At 39.9% G+C, this 24979-nt stretch overlaps 1 protein-coding gene across 2 annotated transcripts in view; it reads right to left on the bottom strand.

Annotated features, from left to right (window-relative positions):
- The window catches only part of LOC143890042 (RNA helicase family protein), a 136641-nt gene that overhangs the window by 24809 nt on the left and 86853 nt on the right, over window positions 1–24979 (bottom strand). For both annotated transcript variants that reach the window (XR_013255107.1, XM_077394566.1), the window contains exons 11-13: window positions 20706–20829; window positions 15689–15833; window positions 14–83 (exon numbers count right to left, since the gene is read on the bottom strand). Coding sequence is in view for 1 of the 2 variants with exons in the window: in XM_077394566.1 (XP_077250681.1) it covers window positions 14–83; window positions 15689–15833; window positions 20706–20829 (339 nt within the window). In the remaining variant the exon portion in view is untranslated. The remainder of the gene's footprint in view (window positions 1–13; window positions 84–15688; window positions 15834–20705; window positions 20830–24979) is intronic.

Raw genomic sequence — 24979 nt, 5'->3', positions numbered from 1 at the left:
GTTGAATCCTGACCTTTGGCTATCTTTTGCATTATTTGACATAATTGTTTTCTGACATCCTTGGTAAACATCATGCCTCGCACCTACAAGAAGAAAGAACAGTAAAGTTTGTATAACACAATGTTTTATGATGACACAAAGCTAACATATATGCAACCAACAAAATCATTTGTTCACTCTAAAGAACTAATTTATTCGGTGATAAAAAATGGGGATGTGAAGAAAGTGTAGCATTTAAGCCAGCATAAAATAAAAGATAAAGGTAAAGAACCCAGAATAATAAAGAGAAGCCTCAATGTAATACACACATACACACACACACATATTTAACTGCCAAACAAATGGTCAACCATAGTTGTCAACCCATGACTCGACTCGTGACTCGATTTCTTAATTTTATGACTCATGACTCGACTCGTGACTTGTAAGAGTTTTTGACAAGAACAGAAATTTAGTTGAAAAAACATAATTATATATCAAAAGATGAGGCATGTAAAAAATATACCCAATAGCACATAGATAAAGCACTACGCTAAAAATATAATTTAACTATATGCTTGTAACTTGCATGCACAAAAATAATTAAGTTTTGGTTGGAACTTAATCATGGGTGAAAACCCTTCCTTGCTTTAGATTTGTATCCGCCCATGATTTATGGTATGGTTGGAAGGAGATTTATGGTAGTTCAGGCCAAGAAGTAGAACCCAAGACTATCCACGATTGGGAGCCTCGCACATGGTTTTTTGAAGATAAACTTTGAGGGCTCTAGCATGGGAACCTTGGTCCTGCCAGAATTGGGGGAGCCTTGAGGGATGAATTTGTACCTATGAAATGGGCTTTCGCGGATCCCATTGGAGTCGATGACGCTAATGAAGCCGAAGTGCGTGCCATGTCCCAAGGAATAAGGTATCTTGAGAAGATTTGAATAAGGTAGTGGTAGAAGAGACTCGCTCAATGTGATAGGTGGCATAGTGGCTCTCATTCCTTCCCTTGGAGATTTGCCTCTTTCTTCAATGAGATCCAAGATAGGATGGGGGATGCATCAATTTCTTCCCATCATGTTAGGCGGTCAGCTAATGGTGTGGCAGACCATTTAGCTAGAGATGTTGTCTCTAGGGAGAGAGTTGAGCTATTTGACTTCGTTCCTCCCTGATCCTTCCAGTGGGGCTTGTTCTTATCTTCTTTCTCTTTATTTGTGTAGACTCCCTCGGTGTTTTTTCGCATTTAATGCAATTGCCTACCATTCAAAAATAATAATAATTAAGTTCTAAGTTCCAACCTCTAAGTTTTCAACCAGCAAAACAAGAAAGCCCAGGCCAGCGACTCGACTTGACTAGTAAGAGTCTTATTTTTTTGACTCGACTCGCAGCGACTCGTAAGAGTCGCCAGACTACTCGTAAGAGTATTCAACAGAGGCGAGTCACCCATGCGACTCGACTCGAAAATCCGACGACTCGACTCGACTCGAGAGTTGACTCGTACGACTCGTAAGAGTTTGACAACTATATTGTCAACAAATGGTACAAGTTGCAAGGTACATTGGCCAATGTTTCATGATTACCTTATCCCACACGAATCATTTACCTGTAACTATTCAATATCCCTATGAAAAAATAATCGCACTAGAGCAATGCTCGAATTTTTGGAGGGTTTGAGAGTTGGGATTAACCAACTCTTCTTTGAACAGTCCCCACCTAGTTTAGGGCCTAGAATCCATAAGTTGACTATGATTTCAATGGGCTGATCTTCGACACCAGAGGTGATCAAAATCAAGTTACGGGGTTGGAAGGTGTTAGGTACCAACCCCAACCAACAAAATTCAATCAACCCCGACCGACAAAATTCAATCTGTACTAATCCAAAATTCAATCAACCTCGAGGGGATTTGGGGCCTATTTTCTACTCCCTGAAGGGGTTTGAACTTTGTGTTGTGGGAAGGCTATCACAATTCTCATTAGGCAAAGAAAAGCTTCTCATCAGGCAAAGAAAGTAAAGGGGAGCTGACAAGGGGGACGGACAATGAATTGGAGGATGCTATAGAACCGGGTGATTGATCAAACAAGCTATTCCCCATTTGAAGCAAGTTAGAAAGATTTTAGAGAAAATTGAAGATCCGTTGCGCCCATGTCACACCCTTTTTATGGCATTTAAAGGGTTTTTTGGCATACTAACCTAATAAGGGCTAATAGGGGGTTTCTTTAAAGTCCTATAAGTGCGCCTCTAAATGCCCTTCTTAGTATAGTACCCCCAAACGACCATAAATTTATGGTGCTAGCCACTATTAGCCACTCTCATGTAAGTTCAAGTAGTAAGGCACGACATGGTAATAAGGGCGTGATAAGGAGCTTTGAATTCGTTCACTTATTAATATGGCGTTTAGGGCTAGTACCCCATCATAATTGCTATGAATGTGACTGGGGTGGGGCACAATTGCTTTCTTAAAAAAAACCAACCTTCCTCAAAAAGAAAAAATAAAACACTTTGCCTTGTCAATGATGAAAGGAATTTTTGAACGAACATCAATCTCAATCACGGAAATTCTTGCACTAACCAAGTTCTTGATATGTCCAAGATAAAAGGAACTTTTGCTAAGCTCATTTTTTATGGTTGAGTTGTCGAACTTTTCTTGAGTTTGGAGAAGCCTTCTTGTGAAGTCCTTGTACTCTACTCCTTAGAAGCATGAAGGGGTGTGGGTGCGGGGGCGAGGGCGGGGAAGCGTGGGGTCTAGAAAGGCTGGGAGCCCCATTGGAGCATTTAGGTAATATTTTCTTTATATGTTTTTCAAAGGGGAGATGATTTTTTCAACCCCCCCTAAGGATTATGTGCCCCCCTTTTAACGTGATTTGAGATAAAAAAGCGTTAAAGTCTGCCACAATTCACTTTAAAAGTGTGGCGCATAATCCTAGAGGGAAGGGGGGGGGGGGGGGGGGGGTTGAAAAAATAATCTCCCTTTTTAAAATTCAAGTACATCAAAAATAGTAATTTCTACTTCTTCACATATATGTTTCAAAATTAAGTACATCAAAAAGTAATAATTTCTTTTAGAGTGTGTAATATGCCAAATGAAGCACGGATACAGGTACAGGGTGCGGGTACGACACGATACGGGTACGTGATTTAAAAAAAAAGAAGGATACGGGTACGTTAGGGGTACGCTGAATATAATATATTTTATTATATATTCATAAAAATAAAAAAATAAATATTTTGTTAAAGAATTCAAACAATGTAATTGGAGAACAATCAAATAACCATAACATCACCAAAATCTAATATTACTTCACCAAAATCTAATATTACTTCTAAGTTGTAAGGTTTTTAATTATGGGATATATATATTATAGATATTTTGATATATTCAACCCCCTTTTGTTAATTGGGAGAGCCCCTCTATTGTAAATCTGTAATTTTCGATTTAATTTGAACCGCGTGCGCACCCGATACGTACCCGGTACGCACCCAAAGAGTACCCAAGAGCACCCGCACCCGATACGCACCCGACACGGGTACGTGGACCTCCGGAGAGTACCCGTGCTTGTTAGAATATGCCTAAGGGCATAATGGTCATGTAATATTCTCTCTTTTATATAAATACATAAGTCAGGGGGAGATTTCCCTAACTCACTTTTCTCCACTTCATCTCCTATCCAACATGGTATTAGAGCCATGAAGACTTTTAGTAATTTGACTAATCTAAAGTAAACTAAAAGGAGATTTAGGGACACATAGGACTGAATATAACGTAAGACGGGGGTGAGGTGACACAGTACCAACACCGGTGATGGGAGTAGTAGACCCATAAGCAAGGGTGATAGATTGAAAACCAGAAGGAAAGGATCGAAAGGAGGACAAGTTAGAAGTGTTACCGGTCGTGTGGTTTGAGGCTCCCGAATCAATGATCCATGACGTGGGTGAGCTACCTACCTGGGCAAACCCGGCAGTTGGCAGACGGGCACCGAGACGAAGGCGCTGGAAATCCTCATAGTCAGCATGAGAGAGGGTGTAGGAATCATCAGCTGGTGCGGTGACAGTAATAGTGGGCTGTGGCGGGTCAGAAGAACCAGCAGCACTCAGGTGGGCTGAGCGAGTCTAACGAAGCTCAGGATAAAGTGTGTAACAGATGTCAATGTGATGGCCCTCTCTCTGACAGTGAGTGCAAAACGACCTGCCACGGCCACTACCGGCACGACCACCTCCCCGTCCTCCACGGCCACGACCACGACCAACGGAGGCACCACCACGACTGGGACGACTACTGCTATCATAGGCCGCAAGAGCCGAGCCATCAACCGGGACGGGGGAGAATGAATCACCAGGAGAGCACTGTTGTACACGGGAGTAAACCTCGGTGAGGGAAGGAATAGAGCTTGATTCAATAATCTGCCGACGGAGATGAGTGCACTCCGAAACCAAACTCTCCAGTTACTGAACAACTTGACTCTGATCCCTCTAGCGAGTAGCAACACTGAGATCGGTTGTGAGAGGCATGCCGACATCAAGCTGTTGGCATAGGGCTACAAACTGGCTGTAGTGAGTGGCAAGTGAAAGATCACCACGCCGAAGACGGATCCACTCTGAGTACATGGAACAAATACGACTAATGTTGGCTACTCCAGAATAGAGAAGAGTGATCTGATCCCATATCTGTTTGGTAGGTAGGAAGAAGCATCAGAGGACCAGAAATGTGAGGAACCATACTCTACCAAAGTTGGGAATGAACTAGAGCATCCTCTTGTTCCCACCGATCACATGTGGAATCGGTTTTAGGAGGGAGGTCATGACAGAAAACATGGGCTTTGCCACGAGCAACAAGATAGGTCTCTACTGTGACCTTCCAAGTAACAGAGTTTGCTCCATCGAGCTTAACAGTAGTCATCGGTGGAAAGGAACCATCCACCAAGATCACAGACGAAGAATCCGAAGAAGGTATCGAACTAACTCCAGGAACCACTCCTGTTGATGGATTCTCAATCACTGGATCCATAACGTCAAACAACAAAGGAGATGACAACCTTGACAACGTTGGTGCACAGAAAAGGTACGAGAAATGAGAGGATGGGGCAAATGAAGTAAAGGGCTACACGCGGCTCCACAGATAACATAAATCGAAAGGAGAATGAGAGACAGAACAGAGAGGTAGAGCCGTAAAGATGAGAGAAGGTGAATCTCCAAGAAGGGATCTCGTGCATTAGGGCACTAGAAGGAAGAGTAGGGTTAGAATTAGGGTTAGGGTTTTAGGTTTAGGTGTATGTTGGGGGGAGGTAGGTTTTACGGAAAGAGAGGGGGGGGGGGGGGGTTTATGGAAAGGGGAAGGGAGAAAATGATTTACGGAAATGGGGGAGGGGGGTGAGGTCTCTTACGAGAATGGGGGGTTTATGGAAAGGAGAAGGGGGTTGTGGAGTCGTATACGGAGGAGAGGGGGGGTTTTGGTCATATACGAAAGAGGGGGGGGGGGGGGGGTTACGGAAGTAGGAGGCGGGGAGGGGGGATTGGTCGTATACGAGAAGGGGATGCCGTAGGGGGGCGACGATGTTGGTCCCTAGGGATCAAAACCCTAGGGCTCTCATTTTATCCTTCTTACTGTGTTTTTCAGGATCTCTCGACTGAAAGGATGATTGGATCGGGTTGTGAGGTGGATGGGCTATATCGTCTTGACTGTCGACCGCCTACTATCCTGCATTGTTCTGTGGATTCCTATCAGTGGCACTGTCGTTTTGGTCATCCATCGCTTCAGCTAGGGGTGTTCATTAGTCGGTAGTAACTGACTGAACCGAAATTTTTCGGTGTCGATTTCGGTTAATTAAAAGTTCGGTTCAGTGTTGGTTTCGGGAATATGAAATTTTTGGTTATCAGTTTCGGTTTCGGTTAAAGGCAACTAAATTTCGGTCTAACCGAATAACCGATATATTCCTTTCTAAATATAACACAAATCTTTATTTGTGATTTCGGTTTTGGTTTCGGACTTTTCGATTATATAACCAAAAATTTGTAAGAGTTAAAAAACCTAAATAGCTGAAGTTAAAAACCTATACAGGCTCTTTTTGCTATGGACACCCCCCATTAACATTTTTTAAAACTAAAATATCTACTTTTTATATTTTAGTAGGGGCGAATTCACCGAGGGAGTAGAAATTTAGGATTTACTCATTTTTAATTTTTTCTACTAAGTCTAAAAGTCTAAAACAGACGAAAAGTCGAAAACCCATCTCTCAGTCTCTCTCTCAATCTCTCGTCTCTGACTCTCTCTGTCACTAAGTTTAGAAAAACCTAGGGTTTCTTACTTTCTTACAAAAACCCATCTCACTCTCGTCTCTCTCAGAATCTCCATCGACAGATTCTCACTCTCTCATCGATAGACGACGGTTTCTTACTCTCTCATCTGTGGTTTATAATTTCTAAGGTTTTTGGCTTCTTGCAAGTTGCAGACAACTTTTCTTCTTCTCTCTCAGTCTCTCTCACTCAAGATTAAGAGGTGATTTATCAGGTTACTTACTTATTTAGGGTTTCTAATCTATGCCTTTTACTTTTAGGGCTTTGGTCCTTTGGATGTGGGGGGATTGATCATTGATATTTAGTTATTTAGGCTTTCAGTTATGTTTTTCAAAGTGATGTTTTTTATTTCAACATTGATTGATGTAGGGTTTTGCTTTTTTAGGGTTTATCTTTTTTCCCCAACTGAAAATTTGAAATAGGGTTTTGTTTTTTTTCCCTTTGATTTTGTACTTTTTTTTTGCTAATTTGCCTAAATACCTAGTACTAGTGCAAAAAATGGTGAGTACTGATTCAATGAATGCGCAATTTGGGGTATTAGGTAATTTGGGTGCAAAAATTGTGAATATATATATATATGAGGAAACTGTTGGTGCGCTTAAGCTCACCAAACTTTTGGTGAGCTTAATTGCCCCAATCACATGGGGGCCCACTTTGTTAGGTGATCCAAAGCATTCATTTTAAAGTCCCTTACATGGATAGGGGGTGTACCAAAAATCAGCTCCATAGGAACATCCTAACCCCTCCATTTGTGGAGGACAAAAATGGACACACACAAATCTGCCCATTTTTGTCCTCCACAAATGAAGGGGTTAGGATGATCCTATGGAGCTGATTTTTGGTACACCCCTATCTATCATAAGGCCTTTAAAATGAATGCTTTGGATCACCTAACAAAGTGGGCCCCCATGTGATTGGGGAGCTTAAGCGCACCATAGGTTTGGTGCGCTTAAGCTCACCAACAGTTTTCTCTCTCTCTCTCTCTCTCTCTCTCTCTCTCTCTCTCTATATATATATATATATATATATATATATATATATATATATGGCTAAATGGTGACAGTTATGTAACTGGTTTTGATTGAATGGTTCTGTTGGATTTCGTTGATGGTTCCTTAACTTCTATTGGAGTCTTGGCCCTTGGGTATTGACTAATGGGTATTTTGTAAATGGTTTGGACTTTGGATGTTTCTGTTGGGTAATGGCCAATGGGTATTTGGGTATATTGTTTTTGCAAAATGAATTGGTTGATGCTTATGTTGCATGTAATAGTGTAATGGGTAATTTGTAAATGGTTGAAGGTTTTGCTGGGTAATGGCCATGGGTCTTGTTCAGATGTTTCATGTTTCTGCTCAAATCTCAATGTATTGGTTGATGCTTATGTAGTTATGTTACCTGTAAAGGGTAATTTACTAATTTGTAAACGGGTGAAGGTTTTGCTGGGAAATGGCCATGGGTCTTGTTCAGTTGTCTCATTATACTTTCATGTTTGTGCTCAATGTATTGGTTGATGGCTTGATGCTTATGTTGCCTGTCCTATAAACTGTAATGGGTAATTTGTAAATGGTTGAAGGTTTTGCTGGGTAATGGGTCAATGGCCATGGGTCTTGTACATATGTTTCATGTTTCTGCTCAATGTATTGGTTGATGCTTATGTTGCCTGTAAATGGGTAATTTGTAAATGGTTGAAGGTTTTGCTGGGTAATGGCTATGTGTCTTGTTCAATTGTTTCATTATACTTTCATGTTTGTGCTCAATGTATTGGTTGATGCTTATGTTGCCTATTGGAGTGTTTGTTAATGGCCTAATGGGTATCTTCTTTATATTATTTCCTTAGATGTCGCAAGAAGGGGATAGTCATAATGTTATTGTAAGCGAAGGATCTTCAAACCCCCTAGACTCTACCCAAACAATTGCAAGCTCAAGGAAGAGAAAGGCAATTAAGCCACAGTCAGAGGTTTGGGGGTCACTTTACGAAATTTGTTGATGAAGATGGTGAAGATAAGGCAAAGTGTAACTACTGCGACAGGGAATTATGTTGTGATCCAACAAAGAATGGCATTACTGCACTTAAGAATCACATTTCGACATGTAAGAAATGCCCCGACAATATAAATGCAAAGCAGACACAGTTGAATTTTCAACCAATCAAGGGTTAAGAGGGGGATGGTAGTGGCACTCTTAGTTGTTGGAAGTTTGATGAAGGGGCCATTAGAAATGCCCTAGCCCGTATGGTTATTGTGGATGAGCTTCCTTTCAAGTTTGTGGAGAATGAAGGTTTTAGACAATTGATGTCAATTTCATGTCCTAGGTTCCATATTCCGTCTCGTTCGACCGTGAGGAGGGATTGCTTTCAATACTACTTTGATGAGAGGTTGAAGTTGAAGAAGTCTCTTAAGCAGTCAACTCAAATGGTTTGTCTCACCACATACATGTGGTCTTCTTTGCAGAGGGTTAACTACATGTGTCTAACCGCTCACTACATAGACAATGACTGGAAATTGCACAAAAAGATCTTAAATTTTTGTCCAATCCAGTCACAAAGGTGAGGCCATTGGTAAGGCACTCGAGAAGTGTCTTCTTGAATGGGGGGTTGATAATGTGTTCACCGTTACGGTGGACAACACAAGTTCAAATGACGTTGCCATTGGATATTGAAGGAAAAGAATTGTGAACTGGGGGTCAAGTGTTTTACAAGGGAAGTATCTCCAGATGAGGTGCATTGCACATATTATTAATCTAATTGTATGTGATGGACTGAAGGAAGTGGAAGTTGCAGTTGACCGTGTTCGGGCCGCAGTAAAATATGTGAGGAGTTCTCCAGCTAGGTTGAAGCTCTTCAAAGACCGTGTAGAGGCTGAGAGGATTCAAAGCAAGAGTCTATTATGTCTAGATGTTTCTACTAGATGGAACTCGGCGTACTTGATGTTAAAAGCGGCTGAGAAATTTGAGAAAGCTTTTGATCGGTTGGACCTTGAAGATCTTTGTTTTAGTAGTGAGATTGATTCAGGGGATATTGATGGGAATAGAAATCCAGATAGTGAAGATTGGGAAAATGTTAGGAGGATGGCGACATTGCTTCAGAATTTTTATGACCCCACCATTCGGATTTCGGGGTCATTATATGTTACATCCAGTACCCTATTTACTGAAATCATTGAGGTTGAATGCCTCTTAAAACAATGGAGTGAGAGTGAAGACTTCAAGTTGGTCATGATGGCAAGGAGGATGAAAGAAAAATATGACAAGTATTGGGGTGACATTGAGAAGATGAACAAGTTGATTTACATTGTGGTTGTTGTGGACCCTCGACACAAACTTGATTTTGTGAGGTTTGCCCTTATTGACATGTATGGAGATGAGAAGGGAAATGAGTTGGTGACAAAGGTGTTTAATGCAACAGTTGAAATGTTTAATGAGTTTAACAGTAAGATCGCAAACCAACACACCTCGAGACAATCAAGTTAAGGTCGGAAGTTCAAGTTTAAGTGAGACTTGTCATTCCTCACAACACGAACCGAAAAAACATATGATGGAGATGATGAAGGAGAAGCACAAGAAGCATAAGATTGAATCGGGAGTTGGTGACAACAAGTCTGAGTTGGATAGATTTTTGAGTGAAGATGCTGAAGAAGATAATATTGAAGACTTTGATATTTTAGGGTTGTGGAAACTTAACAGCCCTAGGTTTCCTGTCTTATCACAAATGGCTCGAAGTGTCTTGGCGGTTCCCATCTCTACGGTCGCTTCAGAGTCTACATTTAGCATGGGGGGCGTGTTCTTGATGTATTTAGAAGTTCTTTGACTCCTCAGATTGTGCAAGCCCTTATATGTGCTCAAGATTGGCTTCGATCATCGTCCAAGCCGTTGGATATCGAAGAAGCATTAGAGGAGCTAGATTCTTTTGAAAATGGTAATTTTTTTAAATTTCTTTTATAATTTTTGAGTATGTATTATCTATTTGAAGTTTTCAACTTCTCAACTGACTTCAACTTTAATATTTGTTTTATTTGTATTCCTTTTTTCAGAGTTTTGAAATGTTGGAGATATTTCTTCAACTATAGAGCTCTGAAGAGTGAAAAACTGATGTGATGTTTGGTGGTGGCCCTGGTGGTGGGCCTAGTGCCTATGCTGCTGACTTGCTGGCTATGGTTTTTCCTTTTCATGTTGTTTTAAGACTTAGAGAGTTTGAAGTTTTGAACACTTAACTTTGTATTATTGGTGCTTTGGTGGATGCCTAGATTTGGTTTTCATGAATTGTGTATTTGTTTTGTTGTGTAATGTACTAATGTGTAGGAATAGGACCTAATCAATTATAGCTTTGACTATGAAATTTCTAACTTTCTGTGTTTATTCTTATCTAGGTGACTATGTCAGTCAAGTTAAATTGTTACAGTTTTATGTCCATTGGACCATTACCTTCTCCTATTTAATGTTTTCACTTTTCATCAGGTTAGTTCATGGGAAAGAAGGTTTATGTCGTTTTTAAGGGAAGGCAAATAGGAATCTTTCACAGTTGGCTAGAATGCCAAATGCAAGTTAATGGCTACAGTGGAGCATGCCACAAGTCCTATAAAAGTAGGGAGGAGGCAGAAGCGGATTTTAATGCCCTCTTACAACGCAGAGTTGATCGTGAAGCAGCACAAGTTACTACTGAGGATTTGAGAGACGACAAGAAATAGGAGATGAAGATCCACGCTCGTGAGGATTGCCAACCCTCAAAATCTACTTTACCATATGTTCTTATGGTTGGCATTATTCTTCTCTGCATCAGTTTTGGTATGAAAGTAGGCAAGTAGCCAAGTAGCAATGTAAGTCTTTTTTTATGAACCTCTTTTGCTTTGGTAGAATGGTAGTTACTTGCTATGCTTCTTAAGTCTTAACTATGGTCTATGGTCCTATACTCTAATACTTCTATTCGGTTGGTAACTTGAATACTTGATAATTGATATGCATGTAAATAGTAAATGTAATGCACAGCCACACAGGTCACTAGACAATTGACTACTCAGTTCAGAGTCTTTAGTATTAATTTAATTTAGGGAAATGAATCATATCTATGCTTCTCTTCATTGCCTGCTTGCTGAGTTGCTTGCATGCTGCACCTGCACAGGCATGAGGCATGGGCATTGGGCGCATGGCCTGATAATTTGATTGCCATGTCTACTCTTCATTGAATCAATGGATTGATTCAACGCATAGGCAAATAGGGGCTGCTACTGTTAGTGTCTACTGGTCTACTGCTCTTCTAAATAGTCCATGCCGCATGCCTGTGCAGCAGTGCAGGTGTAATAAAGTCCTGCAAAATCTAGTAATCTCCAATGGGTATTTGGGATTTTGGGTATATTGTAATCTAGAAGAGCAGGTGAAATAAAGTCCTGCAAAAACTACATTACTAGTGCATAGTCTGCAATTCTGCATTTCTGCATAGTGCATACATATTTCTTTTTGCAATTCTGCAATTCTGTCCCTGTCCTTGTTGGATTCAAGGTTTTTTTGGCAAAAACACCTCATTCGGTTATACCCGAACTAACCGACTAGCCGAACTAAATATTTGGTTTCGGTTAGGTTCGGTTATAGCTAAAATCGGTTAGGTTTTCGGTTACCATTTTCAACTAACCGATTTTTTTCCGGTTATGAAATTTCGGGTCATTCGGCTCGGTTATAACCAAATGACCACCCCTAGCTTCAGTGGCTTCAGCAGACACATCTTGTTCCGAGCCCTCTTTCATCTTTTCAGTGCGAGTCGTGTGAACTCGGGAAGCATCATCGTGTGTCCTTTCCTTCCCGAGTCGTTAGTAGAGTCTAGTCCATTTCAGTTAGTTCATTATGATGTATGGGGACTCGCTAGGGTCGCGTTTGCAAGTGGCTTTAAGTATTTCATTGTCTTTATTGATGACTATTCTTGCATGACATGGTTGTATTTGCTTAAAGACTGTTATGAGGTCATCTTTGCTTCTCGCATGTTTCATGCTGAAATTCAAAATCAATATAATTGAAATATCAAACGTCTTCGCACTGATAATGCTAGAGAATTTTCATCTGGTTCACATGGTTTTCAGGAATATCTATCCACCCATGGCATCCTTCATCAGACCTTCTGTGCTCCCACCTCTCAGCAGAATGGTGTTGGTGAGAGGAAACTCCGTTACTTACTTCAAGTCACTCGCACCCTACTCTTTCAAATGCGGGTACCTAAGCAGTATTGGAGTGATGCTGTCCGTACTGCCTGTTATTTGGCTAACAATCTTCCTTCATCCATTCTTCGTGGGAAATCACTCTTCATGGTTTTACATCCTGGCAAGGATCCATTCCGCTTACCCGCACGTGTTTTTGGATGTGTTTGTTTTGTAAACCAGCTAGGTCTGGGTCGTGACAAACTGGATCCTCGTTCCGAGCGCTGTGTTTTCATGGGGTACTCACGTACGCAGAAGGGGTATCGTTGCTACAGTCCTCGTCTTTGTCGATGGTTTGTGTCTGCTGACGTTACATTTTTTGAGTCTGAGCCATTCTTCACTCAGAGCTCTGAGCATCATACGTCTCTTCCAGACTCAGAGATCACTCTTCATCTACCAGTCTTGCTGGATTCACTAGTGATTCCATCTATTCCTCATTCTATTCCAGTGGCTCCTTCGCCAGCTGCTGAGACTTTGCCCGCTCTTGTGGCACCGCCAGTACCTCTAGTTACTACGAAGCAATATCAACGACGTTGGCAAAAGACTGATCCCACGCCACCTCCAGCCGATTTGTCCCCCTCTCAGGTGATGATCCCAGCGTCGTCTTCTCAGGTATCCACTCAACCTTCCTCTATTGAGGTTTTTGACTCCCCTATTGCGTCTCGCACTTGTTCTCATTCTACTACACACCATATCTCTAATTTTGTTTCATATGATAATCTCACTCCCTCCTTCAAAAGCTTTGCATCTTCTTTGTTGTTTCCTTATCATAGACTGTGGTTGAGGATCTCGGCCATCCTGGCTGGCGTGAGGCTATGGACCTGGAAATGGGTGCACTTCACACTAATAAGACTTGGGATTTGGTTCCTTTACTGTCTGGGTGTTTCCATTAAATACTTACTAGATGGCACTATTGAGCGCTGGAAAGCGCATCTAGTTGCAAAAGGGCATACTCAGACATTTGGGGTTGACTACACTGAGACGTTTTCTCTCGTTGTAAAGATTCCATTTGTTCGAGCTCTTCTTTCTCTGGCAGTAAATCGTGGTTGGGCCCTCCATCAGTTAGATGTGAAGAATGTGTTTCTTCATGGGGATCTCACAAAGGAGGTGTATATGGAGCAACCACTATGGACTCAAACAATCTCCTCGTGCATGGTTTGAAAGGTTCAGCGAGGCAGTCATGCGCTTTGGCATTGGCATGAAACAATGTGCAGTGGATCACTCCGTGTTCAATCATCACTCCTCAGAAGGTTGCATTTTGCTGATCGTGTATATCGACGACATCATCATCACAGGTAGTAACTCAAGAGGGTTACAGAAATTGAAAACCCTCTTACAGAACGAATTTTCTGGGTTGTCTTATATACTTCCTTGAAATAGAGGTAGCACGCTCTTCTAAAGGGCTTTCTCTATCACAAAGGAAGTATGTCTTGGACCTACTGGAAGAGACATGCAATCTTGGGGTCAAGCCAGCGTCTGTACCCATGGATCCTAATGTAAAATTGGTTCCAGAAGAAGGTGATAGATTGGAGGACCCTAATAGATATAGAAGACTAGTGGGTAAACTCATATATCTTACAGTTACCCGGCCAGACATATCATATGCTGTAAGGGTAGTCAGTCAGTAGATGTGCTCTCCTCGTACCTCTCACTGGGCTGCAGTTGTTCAAATCCTTAAGTACCTAAAAGGCGCTCCAGGAAAGGGTTTGCCGTTTATAAGACATGGCCATATGAAGGTTGCGATACACATTGGTACTAATCCAGTGTTCCATGAGCGCACAAAACACATTGAAGTGGACTGTCACTTTATTCGTCAAAGAATTCAGAAAGGGGAGATAAGAACTGAGTTTACTCGTTCGGTGAATCAGTTGGCTGATATGTTTACAAAGTCGTTAAGCAAGTCCAAATTGAGTGATATTTGTATCAAGCTAGGAATGTATGATATATACATTCCAGCTTGAGGGGGAGTGTTAGAGAGTGTAATATGCCTAAGGGCATAATGGTCATGTAATATTCTCTCTTTTATATAAATACGTAAGTGAGGGGGAGATTTCCTTAACTCACTTTTCTCCACTTCATCTCCTATCCAACAATTTCAAGCCATCTTCATTTCCGTGCCCTCTTTCCTTAAGTTTTCTAAAGACGCCTTTGTGCTTGCTCCAATGAAGTATTTTGAAGAGTTGGAGGAGTTTGATGCAAGGAAGTTCGTGATGGTGGGACTGATGGAGTAATAGGAGCATTTCGGGAGCGCCATGAAAGAGGTTTCCGTCCTAAGGAGCGCCGAATCACGGTTCTAGTGCGGGAGTGTCGCCCACGAGGAAGATTCCAGATTGTAAGCTCTACTATCTTCATTAAAGAATTGTTGTGTCCATGAATAGAGCCTTAACATATCCTTTTATAAAGTCTGGCTAGGGGAATTTGAGTTGGAGAAGCAATGTGGGACTAAAATTCGTGCATAGGCTATTTTGAAAGCATTTCAACTGGTGTGTATTGAGATTTAAGCAAAAATAGTTGATATTTAGTAAGTTTTGGATGGTAGAGATCAAAGATAGTGTTTTGCAAGCATGCAGGCCTTCTTAGCTAATGGTTTTTGCAATAATGGCATTTAGGAACAATCCCAATTAGAAACAAGCTCCTTTGAACAGTTTGGAGAACCTATGTATTTGAAGTTTCACAACTCACACGCTCTGCGTAGGATCAAGGTTAAGATCCAACATCCATATATTTGATCTATGGTCGAAGGTTTTGAACAAATATCTAGATCACATATGGGTCTCGACTACATGTTGAGCACACAGCCAGGGGCCATCTTGAGCAGGCATCCCTCTTGCACCATCCTGCTAGCAAACCTCTTATAGAATGGGTAAAGTAGAATTATCACATATTAGCCAACATACCATAACAAATCTCCCTCCAACTATTTTCAGAACCGGATTTCACTATCAAATAACTTACAGCCAATAGGCATATTCCTGTGAACAATTTATGTGGAATGCATCATTTAAACTTGCTCCAATCATGTCAGTCACAAAAACATTCACATTTTTTAAGGAACAATCAATTCCCACATTGCATAAATTTGCCATTTAACTGAAAGTACTTGTAAATCTTAATGTGATGTCTCATATCATGCTTAAAATCATCTTTTTAATATAGGGATTTTGTGACAGATAATTATTGTCATTTAAGATGTTGCATTTTTTTAATGCTTGCATTTAAGAGAAACCATGATTAAAAAGTACCTGTAAGTTATTATCTGTGCACCATTTTGTATCATAGTTAGTTTGATCCCATTTCTCATATATTTGGAGCAATTGGATGTGATCGCCCAAGCCTGAACCATCTGGGAAGTTTGAATCAGAAAATTTCCTCTTCTTCTCAATGCCCCTACAAAAGTGAACTATATGGGTTAAGAAGATTCAAAAGAATTACAACGAAAGACAATCTACGGCATCGCTATCCAAATAGAATCTAAAGCAAACATTAGATGCCTATATGTTTCTCATAATCTGAATCAGTTCAATTGTTATTTACAATGCATTATAACACTCACCTAAGCATTATTTAATATTTATCAAAGATACATGTATATTTACCATAGAAGCACGAAGCGGGGGCGGGGCGGGGCGGGGCGGGGGAGCGTGGGGTCTAGAAGAGTCTAAGTTTGGGAGCGCCATGGGAGCGTGTAAGTAATATTTTCTTTATATATCTTTCAAAATTCAGGTACATCAAAAAATAATAGTTTCTAACTATTTTAAAATTTAAGTACATAAAAAAAACAGTAATTTCTAACCATCTTTATTTACATGTACTCGTTCCTCGTGCCTTTTGAAGATGCACAAGCCTTTGTGTTTCCTCCAATTAAGTACTTTGAAGAGTTGGAGGAGTTTGATGCAAGGAAGTTGGTGATAGCTGGACTTATGGAATAATAGAAGCAAGCTGGGAGCATCATGGGAGCGGTTCCCGTTTCTCTAGTGTCGCACTCCCTGGAAGCTCCTTCCTTGGGAGCGCCGAATCGAGGTTCCGAGGTGCGAGCGTGACGCAGAGCTACTAGACTTGGAGCTCGGAGTCAGGTTATTCGGCGAGCTATGGCGGGGCTATTTTTGTCATTTCGATTAGAGAGGTTGTTTCTACCATTCAATAAGAGAGCATGTTGGACATTTTTATCCAAATTCCTTACATTTCAGCAATAAGTCAAATGAAGGGCGACTCTGTCATTTCAACTGCCATTAGGTTAGTATAAATATCAATAAGCAATAGAATTTAGGGCACTTTTTACAAAATTGAAGAATTGGAGAAGCTGAGGAAGGTGTGGACGTTTTGGGCTGCTGCTATTAGCAGATCCCTAATAGAGGATTTCAAGAGCAGGTATCGAGAGTACCTTATCTCTTTGATCCCATTTATCCATTACCCTGCTGCAAGCAGGCGCTTGTTCTCGTTTAATTCAGTTGTTTTTGTTGCCCTGTCAACAGAAATTTAAACTGAATTTTGGTTTATCTTCTCCGACCTACCATTTGTCATTGAAATATCATTGCTATGGTTCGGTGGTGATGGATTTGCTCAGTCTATTCAATTCTATAAATGTTAATGTTTCCCCATTGAAAATAGTGTCTACTTGTTGTAATTCTCAAGAGGGACCTGGGCAAAAATTTCTGTTCGATTAAAACCTTTGCTGGGTATGAGATGGACGAATGGGTTTCGCTATGAAATTGTTGGTAATTTTCAATTTCTCTTTAAACAATCATCAATTTATTCAAGGTATGTGAAATTCCCTACAAGTCGGCTAACTAATCATGAGTGTTACAAATGTGGGTGAAGATGGGAATCCACCATAGCAATAAGGTGCAGAAGAATTAATTCCTGGAAGTTATGAAGAATTGGGAAACTTTGTCACAAACTTGTAATTCGTGTGGCCTTTTAAAGGGATTGTCTTAACAATTGTGAACAGTATGTGTTCGATAATTGGGCTGAATGAGATTGCATTTGACTACAAATGGTTTGGTTGACTACATGGAGCTTTATGTAGTTCATTCTGCAAGTGACTTGAGGGACATCATTTTCATCATGCTAATTTGAGTTCCCTTTAATGATCACTACAAGGTTTTAACTTACCTCTCAAATTTAACTTCATAAAGTTAATGGGCTTGATGGGCTGGGCATGTGCAATCTAATAGTAGAGTCTGCTATTGAATCTCATCATTTTACTAGCTCACGGTTTGGCGTAGTATTGGTTTCGCGCTTCCGCTGGATTGACCAGCGTAATCATGGTATCAGAGCTCTTCCTATAAGGTCCCACAGCGTCAGAGCGGCACCCCGAGAGAAGATTCTTGCTTCTAAAATATTTACTAGAGATACAACATAAATTGGAGCACAAAAGTTGATGTATGCGGGTGGTATTCTGAGATGTCTATTTCATTTCGTTCGTCGTTTTGTTTTGGTCAATGGAACAGAACATTCATGTGTTGGCCATTTCGGAGTTTCGTTTCCTACGACCACGGAAATTTTTTTAATATTTAAATATTAAAAAAAATCCAAAAATAGAAGTGCTAGAAAATACTAGAAACTATTATACGAACCAAAGTTAATAAAAAAATACACATTTTATTACTTAAAACATTAAATTTATTACCATTAAAAAAATATTATATTTATTGCCTATTTAAAAAAATTAAATTTAGTGGCCCACTGTAGGATAATGCACCCCCCTTTTAACGTAAATTGTGGGCAGGCTTTAACGCTTTTTTATGACAAATCACGTTAAAATGGGGGTGCATTATCCTTTAGACAATGATCCACGTAGACGAACCCAACGAGTGTGGACTTGGTCAATTTGAGCCGGGAAGATCCTTTCACCTTCTTCATGAAAATTTCCTTAGTGATTCATCAGCCGACCCCAACTAGTTTGGGACAAAGGCTTAGTTGAGTTGAGATTATCCTCTGCGCGCGAGGGGGGGTGGGGGATCATCGCCCTGAATTTATTGCAATATATCAATAAAAGAAGGAAAATTAATAGGGCTTAGAGAGGCTTATATATGGTTTAGGTCTTTAGACGGATTTATATGGGTTTTAGATAGGTTTATATATTGCTTCTCATGTTTGAGGTGAAAAAATGGAAAATACCCTTCAAATGGATATAAAAACAGTAAAAAAGGGCAAAAAATAAGGGTAAACGGTAAAAAACCAAAAGAGAGTCCATGAAGCGTGAAACTATATATATTTTTTTAAATGGGTGATTTGCCACGGAACTAAACGAAATTCTGACCGTAACGGAACAGAAGGTGTTCTTGTTCCATTTTTTCGAACCAGAATGAAATGTTTCGTCCAAAAACAAAATGAAATTGACAATTAAGGTGGTATCATATAACTACAGACTAAAATTCATAAGAAAATTCTAGTACCATCACCACTGACTGGTACTTTAGAGGCAATAACTAATTTTTTTCGTTTTTTTGTGGACAAGAAAATTGATGTTAAAATCACAAAAACCCCATTAACTATAGTTAAAATGAGAAAAGCATCGGTGCTCGAGCATCAATGGGTGCAAATCTTTGGAACTAGAAACAGTAGTAAAAAGGTTTTCTTCTTCCTCTCAATTCAAAAAGGGTGAAATGCGCATGGACGACCCCCATTCCCTCCCTTTTATTCCTGGCCAACATCCCACTTAAGTGAATCTTTCGAAATTCACAAAAAGCCCCCGACCCACTTAGGCATCCCACATAAAAACCTAATAAAAAAGGGCAGCCCAGTGCACGAGGCTCCCGCCATTGTGGGGTCTGGGGAGGGCTAGATGTACACAGCCTTACCCCTGCTTTGCAGAGAGGCTGTTTCTGTGACTCGAAACCGTGACCACCAGGTCACAATGGAGCAACCTTACCGTTGCACCAAAGTTATTTCCCACATAAAAACCTAATGGCCAAAAAATAAACCTAAAAAATTGGAAATTACAAAAGTCCCATATCGACCTATTTTTCTGAGAATTCACCTTCCATCACTAGCAGTCTTCTTAGTAACTTTCAGACCCTCTAGAATGAACTTGCAAGGATATTCATATCAGGATAAAAAAGGTAGTCATAAATGACTAGATAAATGAACTTAATGAGCTTTTCTCTGTTGATCATTTTTTAATGTGATAAGACGTATTGATCTCTTGGCAGTTTGGTACTATTTGAGGTTTCAGTCCTCCCCTAGATCTCTAATCTCCACTTGACTGGCTATTAGGGAGAAGATTTGAGAGTTGATTAATTTTAAAAAAAAGAACATGACAAAAGGGGTCCCTATGGTCTGAAGATCTGTTGGAAAGCTGGTATATTTTTCAAGAAATCGGATTTTTTTCCTTTGGTATCTTTGATGTATATATTAATTTGAAACATGGCAATTGTGTTTTCTTTGTTTAATGAGTGGAATGTGTTGATACCGAATGGAAGGGTGATGAGCCATTGAATCTTTTTCTCGAAAATCTAGTCTTTGGATGGAGTGCTAAACCAGGATTTTCACTACACTTTTGGAACCTCCATCTAAAAGTTGGATGAAGCTTCATTTCAACAATAACTACAAATCTAACAGTAGATAAAGTTTTATTTGCGTATGGTTACCAAACCAGACCATCAATGGTCATTAAGGACACTGAGTCTATTGTTGTGGAAAGAAGTCAACCTCACATCCATGTTTTTCAGGCAACGATATGGACTGAATAGGACCCGTGAAGCTCAGTCAAATGATTGAAAAGTGATACTCTACCTATCACATTCCAAATTGAGATTCATCATATTCTAGTCAGTATGCGTAAGATCACATTTTGCATATCCATCAAAAAGCAAATTTAAAATCTGATATGCTTGCAAATTATGTCTATTTTAATTCTTCATGACCTTACATACATTCCTCTTCTGTAGAACTCCTTTATAGGCCTTTAATTTTAAGTAGAATTAACTCTCTTTAATTAAATGGTAATTTAATTACAATAGTAACAAAAGAAATATTTACACGATGGGAAGACCATGCTCAAAAGATAATCATGATCTGCTCGCAACTTCTCTTGCAAAAGTATCCTCTACAACATTTGCCTCGCGTAAATATGGATAGACATTACATTTTATCTGTGTATCTGAACACTTTGAAACCAAGGGTAGCTCTGGACTCCCAGATATATGAAGCATTGCCAAAATTTCTCTAGAGTCTAGACAATGCTTTATTATTGTTATTCAAAAGAACTATGCTTTCACCTGATTAAAAAACAAGAAGTGGATGAAATAAATTTACCTACGTGAAGGAAGCAAAGTGGTTTCTGCCGACAACATAGCTGTAACAGTCAAAGCCTGGGATAAGCATCCAAGCTCATTTGCCTCAATTAATGTCCTTGAAAGTGAAGGATCCAGTGGAAGCTCTGCAGATAATTTAAAAAGAATACCTGGTTTCAGAAATAAGACTAAACCCAATAACAAACAGCATGTATTTAATATAATTTAAATAAAAAGGCTAATCTGTCAGCTAGGAAACTCAGATTCAGGGGATTATTAATATGGAACTAATGCCGTACATCAGAAATTACAGTTTCTATCAGTTTATATCTTGGAGCATTCCAACAGCTTGCCAGAAGTTTTTCCAAAATTATAGTTGTTGAGAGTATTAACTCAATTATATTGTATAATACATGACAGGCATCATTGTATGTCACTTGTGAGTGGCATACTTGTAACATGTGAGCATGAGTTTAATAAAAATAATAATAATAATCATAACCATAATAATGATAATAATAATAATAATAATAATAATAATACTACTACTACTGCTACTACTACTACTACTACTACTAGTAATAATAATAATAATAATAATAAGAATAAGGGCAGTGATAAATCGACTCCCCATGTGTCTATCTCTCTCCTCTTTCTCTTTCTAACCAAGAGGAGAGAGAAAGACACATGGGGAGTCGATTTATCAATTTGGGGAGTCGATTTATCACTCCCCTAAGAATAATCATAATAATAATAATGAAAAAGTGTTTATGGGCTCGCTAGTTGTTTGGGTGATCCAAACCATTCATTTGATGGGCCCTGACATAGATAGGGTGTGCCCAAAATATCATCTCCATAGGATCATCCTAACCCTTGATTGTGAAGGTTTAAAATGGACGGGTTTAAAATCTATCCATTTTAGACCTCCACAAATTGAAGGGTTAGGATGATCCTATGGAGATGATTGTTTGGGCACACCCTATCTATGTCAGGGCCCATCAAATGAATGGTTCGGATCACCCAAATAATGTGACAGACCAAATAACTTATCTGGTCTGATGGATCAGAAAATGAGAGCCCTAATAATAATAATACTAATAGTAGTAATAATAATAGTAAAAAAAGGGCGGCCCAGTGCACGAGGCTCCCGCCATTGTGGGGTCTGGGGAGGGCTAGATGTACACAGCCTTACCCCTGCTTTGCAGAGAGGCTGTTTCCGTGTCTAGAACCCGTGACCACCAGGTCACAATGGAGCAACCTTACTGTTGCGCCAAGGCTCGCCCTCAAGCAGCAGCAGCAGCAGCAACAGCAGCAGCATCAGCAGCAACAACAACAACAACAACAACAATAATAATAATAATAATAATAATAATAGAGTGGAAGTTGTAGGGTTAACTACTCACCCAATCAAAACTCCTTCCTCCTCTTCAGCTCTTCTTTTTTAAACCCGGAATTTATCTAGGAACTCGGGTTAGCACCTTAAATTTTATTAAGATAAGAAAAAGGTACAAGAGAGGGGCGTACCACCTTACTTTTGAATTAAAAAAAGACTCCCAACATACTTACATTGAATACTTGGTATACCCAAAGCATCACATTTCACTGCACCTCTTTCTCACTAGGAAGATCTCTCCAAAATATGTAGACATTATTACATTTATTATTACAAGCATGATTCGCTAAATAATCGGCAACTTGATTTACCTCTGTAGGCATGAGACATCCATGGTTTCAATGCAGCTATAAGCAATTAAGATAATTCCATTAAAAAATTATGGCCCAGAGAGGGTCATTTTTACCCTTAAGTATATCGACTAACACCTTGCTATGAGGCCAGATCCAAATCTTATCAAATGCCAACGGTTTGCAGTATCTTAGGTTGTCCAATGTACTTATTACTTCTGCATGTATGCTAGTTGCGGTATTCTAATAACGGGGGAAAAAAAAGCGAAGGCTACTTAACCACAATAGTTTCTCAAAACTCCCACACCACCAGACACACTAGGGTTGCCTTTGGAGGCCCTATCCATATTTAGCCTGATCTCATCTTCCCTTAGTTTTGCCCAAGCTACTTTCTAAACCTTAATAGGATTAATCATTTCAGGGAGAATAGACATTTTCCTAAGTGCCCAAGCTTCCAATTCGGAGCAATCAGTTGAAGGTGAGGACCTGGCTAGCATCTTTCCACATTTGATGTCCATTACGACCACATTTGTCGTCTTCCTTAAACCTTCCATCCATCGTCTACACCTTGCTCTCCATATCTCCCGAGATGTAATGATCTTCAAAGAAAAACCAGTCATAGAATTTTTTTTCCTTCTAGGGCCCGTTTGGTTTGTAGGAAAGGTCTTTCCACCTTGGAAAGGCTTTCCGAGGAAAGCATTTTCTTTTCCTTTCCTTTCTAGGGTAATCTTTTTGTTGTTTGGTTCAACAAAGCTGAAATATAAAGCTTTTTCCTAGAAAGGTATTCATCTCGTTTGGACGCATGTTATATGGAAAAGAAATATGAGAATATCAACTAGCAATGACAACTACTAGTGAATGTCTTCTCTTGTAATTCCAAGATCAAAGTTGATAGGAACCCATTTCTCCTTCCAATTTCAGCATCAGGATACTCTATAACAGATGTTGTAAAAGCAATTGCTCCTCTCACTAGCTTCTTGCATAATTTCCACATTCATTTCCTAGCACAGCAACTATGAGTGAAGGAGCAGCCAAAAAAAAAAAAAACTTCCTATGGCTATGGAGAATAATGTGAAAAGAGGAAGAAGAGTGCATAGAGACATATGCACCTGGATCAGGTGGAAAATTACTGAACTCTTCACTCCCGCTAATAGCAATTCCGTAAATAACTAAAAGATTGGTGGTAACTTTGAATATATAGTCTAAAGTTAGTTGCTTATGTGATCAACCGAGCAATAAATGGAATCCAAGCAAAAGATAACGAAAGGTCGGTTTGGGGAAAGGAGAAAAAAAAACGGAAACAAGGGAAAACTAAGAAAAGCTACTGCAAATCTCTCTCTCTCTCTCTCTCTCTGATCTGAAATGTATTTCCCCGGATTCTGCAATTTTCTTCATCTTTGGCTACTTTGATTCCCTTTTGAGATCCAAAACGTCTAAAAACCTCTGATTTTTTTTGTTTTTTTGCAGGAACAAAAAAGTCATTGTAGAAGCAGGATCCATCCACAAGATGTTCAAGCTCATTGAATCGACAAGGCACTTTAGACTCGAATGGGATTTCCAAAAAAGCTTCTGCAAATTTTTCCAATGGGGTTTCCAGGAAAGCTTCTGCAAATCTCTCCAATGGGATTTCCAGGAAAAGAAAGAGGGAGAGACCCAAGAGAGATAGGAAAAGGGGCTAATGGAGATAAGAAGATAACTAATTGAGGAAGAGGCGAGAAACGCCTATTACGACTACATAAAAAGAATAATGAAATAGCAAAGCCCTTTTTAGGCAGAGCAATTTTCAGAGAGAGAGAGAGAGAGAGAGAGAGAGAGAGAGAGAGAGAGAGGTTGCGTTTTTTTAATAAACAGCAAGAGTCGTGCTCCCCCTCCCCCAATACTTCTTTCCATGAGTGGAAAGGAAAGCCGCATCCCACCTCCTGAGTGGGAAAGATATTTGGGGACTTGGGGTGAGCTTATCCAAAATATGGAAAGACAAATCCTTGATGGATTAGCTTTCCTTCTACAACCAAACAAGGGAAAGAGGTGGAAACGTGGAAAAGTGTTTCTTTCTATCTCTTTCCACCCCTTTCTTGCAATCCAAACAAGCCCTTAGCTAATTCAATCTACTACAACTGCAAGAGTCTAGAAGTTATGGGTTGGTTTTGAATCAGCGGAATATCAAGTAGGAAGGCAACGTAGCTCTACAAAGCTCTAGCCAGCTCACCATCAACAAATAAATGACTTAAGTCCTCTTACATTGTTGATGAACAACCCGTGCACATGGATGGAAAAGGGATAAAAATATCTTTGAGCCTGCGGTCAACTGGGACTGCCCTGGAAAAATTTTCCAAAGCAACCCACTTTCGTAAGTAGTTCCTTCTAGATATAATATGGCCATATTTTCTTCGCCCTCTCGCCTTGTTCCAAACAGATATGGTAGAAAAGTGTCCAGCAATATTATGAATCAAGTTGAGATTGGTCGTATTTCACATACCCTATTAGAGGGGGTATTTTTGTCTTTCCCTAGGTATACACCATATGCGCATATATATTACTAACGTGAATGAGACTGTTAGTGTATGTATATGCCTATGGGCATATCCATCTTTTGTACATTTCTCATTATATATA

This window comes from Tasmannia lanceolata, unplaced genomic scaffold, assembly GCF_043159265.1.
Source record: "Tasmannia lanceolata isolate RefF3 unplaced genomic scaffold, GAP_Taslan_0.1 ptg000013l, whole genome shotgun sequence".
NCBI classification, from domain to species: domain Eukaryota; kingdom Viridiplantae; phylum Streptophyta; class Magnoliopsida; order Canellales; family Winteraceae; genus Tasmannia; species Tasmannia lanceolata.
This window is presented reverse-complemented; position numbering and strand designations above follow the sequence as displayed.